General features: G+C 48.2%; 2 protein-coding genes across 2 annotated transcripts; one reads left to right on the forward strand and one right to left on the reverse strand.

Annotated features, from left to right (window-relative positions):
- Nucleotides 1-37: 37 nt before the first annotated feature.
- On the forward strand, nt 38-1,328 carry N7496_011609 (uncharacterized protein; the record flags this gene model as incomplete). Its single annotated transcript, XM_056704522.1, has 4 exons — nt 38-139; nt 209-638; nt 692-1,212; nt 1,281-1,328. 4 exons carry the CDS (start codon nt 38-40, stop codon nt 1,326-1,328), a joined length of 1,101 nt encoding a protein of 366 aa, XP_056550482.1.
- Nucleotides 1,329-1,847: 519 nt separating this feature from the next.
- Nucleotides 1,848-3,115, reverse strand: N7496_011610 (heme-dependent oxidative N-demethylase family protein; the record flags this gene model as incomplete). Its single annotated transcript, XM_056704523.1, has 3 exons — nt 1,848-2,244; nt 2,335-2,457; nt 2,532-3,115. The coding sequence occupies 3 exons, from the start codon at nt 3,113-3,115 to the stop codon at nt 1,848-1,850; spliced, it is 1,104 nt and encodes a 367-aa protein (XP_056550483.1).
- Between the last annotated feature and the right edge of the window lie 4,094 nt (nt 3,116-7,209).

Below are 7,209 nucleotides of genomic sequence, written 5' to 3' on the forward strand. Positions count from 1 at the left end.
CGGTCGGCTTAAGACACTATTATCGAAGTACAACAATATGCCGAAACGTGTGACGCTCCTAGATCCCCCGCCACAGGACCATTCCAAGGCCCCTATCGAGAATGTGCTTGACTTGACGCCGGTGGTGGACCTCGGCCCAGTACGAACTCCTTCCAACGTATAGGCCGTTGCAGAGACAGGTAATGCTAACCTGCTGCATCGCATATAGGATGTTTTCACGAATACACGACCGCTATGGCATCCTCCTGGCGCCCGCGGCATCTACGGCGGCGCTGCCATTGCCCAGTCCCTATCAGCTGCCATGCGAACTGTCCCTTCCGATTTCGCTGTCCACAGCATGCACTGCTACTTCGTCCTTGCCGGCGACTCCGAGATACCTATCCTATACCACGTGGAACGAGTACGCGACGGGCGAAGCTTCATAACCCGCACCGTACAGGCGCGTCAGCGTGGACGCCCAATCTTCACCACGACCCTCAGCTTCAGTAGGGTCGGCAGTGGTGGAGAGAAGACCATTACACATGCAGTTCCTATGCCAGACGTATCTCTGCCCAAAGATCCGCTGCCTGGAACCGTGCAGGCTTTGAACAATGTGGGCGGGGGTCCATTTGAGTCAAGGAAGGCGGGCATCGTCAATCGTAGGTTGCTCCTCAGTCTCCACGTGTGGTGCTCTTTGACTGATGGAGCATAGGCAATTCACCCAATCCCGAGGACAAGAAGGTGCGAAGATTTGTTAGGTCACGAGGCCACATCTCCGAGGAGGGTGGTTTCCAGGCCCATCTGTCGGCCCTTGCCTACGTCACCGACAGCTACTTCATCGGTACGGTCTCGCGAGTTCACGATATTCCCCGATTCTCGTCTCCAGCGGAACTCCAGAAACTACTCAAGGCATTGAAGAACCCCTCCGACCTCGACGATGAGGATATCACCAAAGCATTGAAGGAACTCAAGGAGGAGGAGGCAGCCGATTTGCGCCGTAGACTGCAAGGCGCCCTGGACAACGCGACTCAAGGTAAAAATAAAGCCGAGAAAGAAGTAGGCATGATGGTCAGTTTAGACCATTCTATCTATTTCCATAACCCGCGTGCTTTCCGAGCCGACGAGTGGATGTTCATTGAGATGGAGAGCCCGTGGGCTGGGGAAGGTCGTGGACTGGCTATTCAAAAGATCTGGTCACAGGATGGGACTTTGATTGCCACCTGTACCCAAGAGGTATGCGGAGTACTTTTTTCTTCTTCGCTTTTTCTACTTGTGCCTGATGGCTAACCGTTTCTGTTTAGGGTGTTATCCGCTTGAAGCAGGATAAGCCACCCCTGTCAAAGATCTAAACATGTCCTCGCCTATACCCTTTCTCGAACTTCCTTATGTTGACATTCGGGCTGTTCATATGCCCATAGTATCCTTCCAGCTGCACATTTTTTATAGACATTGACTTTTTGCCTTTTTCCTTACCCTGACCGCATCCTGTTTCAGTCGGTCTCGATTCCTGGTGACATTACAATTTATCTTATTTAACTAAAACTCAATCAATCATGACTCTTCAAAACTTTCATTTCAATCTCTATATGACGTAGTTCGACATATTTGCCGGGAAAAAAATCGCTGGGTTTCGCATAGGTCGAATCATGCCAAAGAACATTCAAAGCGGTAAACAGCTTTTGAAAGAAAATAAAAAAAAGTATTCAGACAGCCAGCCCATTTTGTTTCGCATTAAGGGAAGAAGCGAAAAAGAAAAAGAAAATAGTCCAGGGAGTATGCATCGCAAAAAAAAGTAAAACATCCAGGCGGGATAACAAGAAGGCAAGAAAAAGCAACATAGTTCGTCATCGCGTCAACAATTCAACAAATCATACCTCGATCTTCTCATTCATCTGACCAACTCGACTTTTGTAGAACTCGAGCACTTTGGCACCCCAAACGTTTTTGCCTTTGTACTCGCCCACGTACTCAGGCCAGCTTCTCATTTCTGTCGCCAGATTTTCTAGCTCCTGCATTGGCAGCTGATCAAGGGTAGTCAGGTAGGTCTTGACGCCGAAGAGAATAGTTCCCGTTTTTGGCAAACGGCGGAAAGTTTGTCTCTCGCGGCGAATAATAATCTCCTCGGGAGAAGGATCGGATAGATCTTTCTCGCACAATCCTTTGGGCCGATACAAGATCTCGATAAGATCCTCGTCGGGCCGTTTAATCTCAACAAAGTAGTTTGACCGCTCCATTGGGGACGTTGGCGTCAGCCGCGCCAGAAACCTAGTTGAGATTAGAACTTGCGCAAATACGAAGGCACAGACACACTCCTAGGAAATGCTCCTAGGAAATGCGCTCTCACGATCCACTTACTTGCTCACAGAATTGGCAACGTGCTGATGCCATAGAGGCACGGGTTCGTGCAAACGGGAGATCGTCCATCCGATACGCTCTTCGACCGTCCATCCCGTAGGAAAAAGACTTGCGCTGGCGGCGCTGGAAAATAGTCAGTGAGACTGATAAGAGAAAAACTTCAAGAAAAGGAGAAAAAAGAAATTTTGGGCCCATACAGATAGTACTCGCCATCTTCGTTCATCATCAAAATGCTGAGATCCTCCATAGTAAGTCGTACAGCCGCCTCAAGCGCGTCAATACCTTCACCGCCAGAGGCCGAGCCACCGATATCGAATCGTTCTCCTGTCATGCAATTTTGAATTGACGTTCGACCGCCTTGCACCAGTTTTTGAAACATGTTGGGATATCGTTCGCAGAGGAATTCGGAGACTTCTTCCAGTGCCTCCTGACAGGCTTGCGCTGACTCGGGCAAGCACTGTAAAACTTTGTCCCGTTTCTCACGGAGTAGATCGTCTCGCACGGAATGCTCCTCCATGTAGTTTTTGTCGAGCGTAAGCCAGTTTTGAACATCCAGTTTGCGAATGTCCATCATGACTCGGTATCGCTCTCTGCCTTTGATAGGCTGCGCTGGGTATGGTGCCATGCGCTTGACATCGGAGGGGCTATGGGAACCTCCATTTTTCTTTGAGAAGCCGTAGTTCTTCGCAGTTGTCGATATCCAATTGCAAATATCTTTGTGATATCGCACGACAAAAAGTAGGACGACTATAGGAAGCGCCACCAGAGAGAAGGTTGTCATACTTTTTCCATGCGGTGGTTGTGCAAGTATATGGTGATAAGCAGTGGGCTTTCTTGGTCTTTATAGATTTTCAAAAAAAACTTGGGCGATTGCTACTTTTGGTATCGGCCAAGAAGAAAAAAAAAAAAAGTAAAAACAAGGAGAAGGAAATAGTTTGAATTATGGAATTGACAGCTCGGCGAAAAGGCTACCTTAATATGCTTCTTCGTCTGGATACGGGCAACGATATGACCCCGTCTGGACCCAGGTAACAAACCCAGATCAAAATCAAGTTGATCACTTGATGGTCAAGTGAGCAGCACTAGCTCCAGTCAAAAAATGGATACCCACAAAGCAAAGCACCACGACTGCATTCCCACATTCCTGATCTAGCGAGACTGTGCCTGCGGAACTACTGTGATACGCTCAGGGATTCCCCGCAATAAAAAAACGCCTCAGTTCGCCTCCGGGGAGTATTATAGGCGGCAAGCCACATGATCGGTTGGCTTCAGCTCTTAGGGGTCGGGTCATCATCGACGGGTTAAAAGGTCTAGGCTGTGTTAAACTGTACCGTCACCCCCTTCTCCACTCCAAGTGTCTCGGTGTATGGTGGAGTAGGTTGTAAGATGGGGGTGACCAGTCCGTTTGGGGTGTGTCTTTGTCCCCTCGTTGTTGTTCCCAGGAGTATGGGAATACTTCGTTTGGATTCGGCGCTTCGACAGGACGGGTCACCCTATAGCCTGGGTCTCGGCGGAGGAGACCCAGCCGCTAGGCACGATCTAGGCACATACAACATTTAGCTTCGAAAAATCGTCAAGCTCGCGTCAACCGTCCGTGCGCACAATGCCCCTCGTGAACTGCAGTGTGGTGAAATGGCAATTCGGGAAACATCTCTCGAGACCAGCAATGACAGGACCAAAAGGCCGAACCCAAGTCGTGCGACGGGGTGGCCGGATACCTTCGGAGGGATAACCTGGAGCAGCTGATTCGCGCCGCGTGAGGCGAGCAATAAGCATCAGGCTGGAACAACTGAGGTACGTATGTGTGTTTGATCTGAGTCACGCTGTCATTTAATGGAGGGGGGTCCTTTTTGCCCTCTTTCTCCTCGGCCCTAGCCTCCAGCATGGATCCCTTGGGATCCATAGGGATCCATAGGGAGTTGAGATGCGTTGGGGATCGCCCAAGCACAGTACTGCTCTTCAAACAAGGCCGACCCGACTGGCCAGGAGGCTCCGATCTAGTTCCAAGTGCACATCACACCGTAACCAAACTAAACATAAACTAAACAGGGACGGGGCACATGGAGGCCCCTGGCGTATCATAATCCTAGGTGTGGGGGTTTCCTCCCTACGAAGGTCCAGTATGCTTCTCTTTTCACAGCCCCCCGTTAATTCCTTTGCCCGCAAGACATCCCAAGACGTTGAAGATACAGTACCAAGATACTGGGATACTAGGGTTATCCCTAGCGTACTACAGTCTGTCTGCTGAATACATGAATTTGATCTGATTCTGACCGGATACCGCGCCTTACCTTCCCCCGCCCAAATCCACCGGGCGCAAATCAAAATCCTCCAAGTCCGACCGGCATGGAGTAGGGCAGGAGTGCAGCAGGTACAGTACACATGGGCTTCCCGCAGCCCTCATGCACCCCATAGCGCTGGCTATTGTTGAAACCACGAGTGCAGATTACCAGCGAAGTGATCACCAGGTCCAGAATCATGTCTAAGCCCCAATTATTCCCCACGATGCAACTAACTACTGCGTCCGTATTCCTTACTCCATACACCGTGAATGGCGCTTTACAAGTAATATACAATTGAGTACAGTAGGGTGTACCCCGTTGTGTTCTGGTTCCACGGTCCCACTACACAACTCCACCTATCTGGGGTTTCCGCTGCAACCGCTTTCCCCCCTTTCGCGCAAAGCGCGCTTGCCGCTGCTTTGTTTTCATGGTCCAAGGCATCCTCCATACTTATCTTTGGAGCAAAAAACCAGCAATTAATCCCCCCTTTTCCTCGGGATTTTGGGTCTATTTTGTCGTTCCATGGTTCAATACGCCAGGGGTCCAAATTTTTTAAAGCATAATCATCCTCAGCATCTCATTTCTTTTTCCTATTGTGGCGGGAGTCTGTCCCAGCAAAAAGATTTTTCAATATTTGCTTTTTCCCCGCGGCTTGTACATACTACTGTAGGACCCCCTCATTGATTAGCATTGGCCTCTGCACTCGATACACACTTCAGGAAATATGAGGTCATCTCAATGTACTTCTGGTTCCTTTCCAGTCTCTTTTTTTTCAATTGCGCTCCAGGGTAGAGAGAATACTGTGGATGCACCCCGAAATTACACATCATCTCCCTTTTGTCTCTTTCCATCTACATACTCTGAGTTTCACTAGGACGCATGGATAGCACTGTATTGATGAGGGGCTTCTATGTTGTTATGACTCTGATCTAAGGTGCATTGAGCCCTTGACAAAGTACTGGTGGGGGAGAATGCAAGTCACCCACGTTGTTGGGGTCTGGAAATCGCCGCCATCAAGCCACAGGAACAGATATGTCAAATTTTGGGTGGGCTGACATATCAGCCTACTGATGACATCAACACCATTCTTTAGTTAAATTAATTAGAAGGCCTTTGTTGGATTTAAAATAGATATATCCAGTATGAATACAAGTCAGCCAAAGTCAGCTCGTATCAGGCTGACGCATAGTGAGAAATACATGGTACTTGGTACTTTTGAATACCCCAAATCCAGAAAACTATATCCCTGATTTACTGCTCCATTGATCACCAAAGAGGACCGTGCTTTATTCTTTGCATTAGTTTCTGCTTCGAATTGCTCGCTAGAGAATATTAAAAGTATATTTATAATATTTTAACTACTTATGGTGGCACGATGGCTGTGTTGAGTTGACTAAGCCGTCTACATCCATAACTACAACCTTGTATTGGAATTCATGGACAGCTATAGTCTTTGCTAGCTATGTACGAGGAATAGTTTCCATTTCTTGCGATCAGTTTCGGGGTATCTGCTCTGGATATTCCTCAGAGAAAATAGGCAGGAGTATGCGTGACGCGTTCCGATATGGACGGCATATCTCAAACGCAATAGATGAAATCTTCCAATTGAGAGATATGCCCCATATGTCTCTCAAGTTGAATTAATCCGTTCAAGTTCATCCGTTAGCTCAAAAGAGGTACCGGTCACTCAATTTGCCAAATCTGCTTTTGACAAGTGGCCACTGCTTGACTTCGTGGAGAGCGTCAACGGCCGGTTCCCATCGTGCTGTTACCAAACTGATCCGAATAAATCGTCGACTCAGTGCAAAGGGCGACGTGTCTCTGTGCGTTACTGCAGTGCCGTGTTAATCCCTTCCCAGCTTTGTTTCCGAGTTGAGAGTGTAACTTACCTTTCGCTTTGACCCTGCCTCGGCAGGAAACAGTAGCCTCGGGGTTAAGTCTGGTTTGAAGGGACTGTTGAGAGCCTCTTAAGGGTCATAGGTCTACGATTGACAGAATTAACCGCTCCGTGCGTACGAAAATGAAGCCAATTAGGTCAACGGACTGGTATCTAGGCTCTTCATGCGCAATCAGCAGATACAAACCTCAATACCAACTCACGCTTGGGCGACCTCGTAGACGAATTGACGGATCTTTCCCGACAGCGAGACTCTATTTCATAATTCCATTACTAAAAGAAACTCATTACAGGAGATTTATGTTTTCTAGTGATGGGGTGGATATACTTTCTGTATGGCACGGATATACAACATAGAATCAGCTTCGTCGAACCACACTCGTCATCACTTTCTCAAATCAGATGGAAAATCCCCTTCAAAGCGATATGATCCAATTTTCTCGAAGATAATGGAAGTACAAATTAGTGTCCTAGTTAGTAGTCAACTTTCAATTGAAGCTTCTAGAATAGCAATCTGTGAATAGCCGAACCCCACCCGAAAATGACTAATGAGCAGGGTTTGGCAGGACGGGGTTCACCGCAATTAGCAAACCCAACTGAGCCGAGTCAAGAACTTCCAAGGCCGGGCCAGAAAATCCGAGGAGCACTAGCTGATGAATAGCAACGCCACGACAAGTCTAACGCTTTGGTCGAAAC

Source organism: Penicillium cataractarum (genome assembly GCF_028827025.1).
Source record: "Penicillium cataractarum strain IBT 29864 chromosome Unknown utg000009l, whole genome shotgun sequence".
Taxonomy (NCBI): Eukaryota; Fungi; Ascomycota; class Eurotiomycetes; order Eurotiales; family Aspergillaceae; genus Penicillium; species Penicillium cataractarum.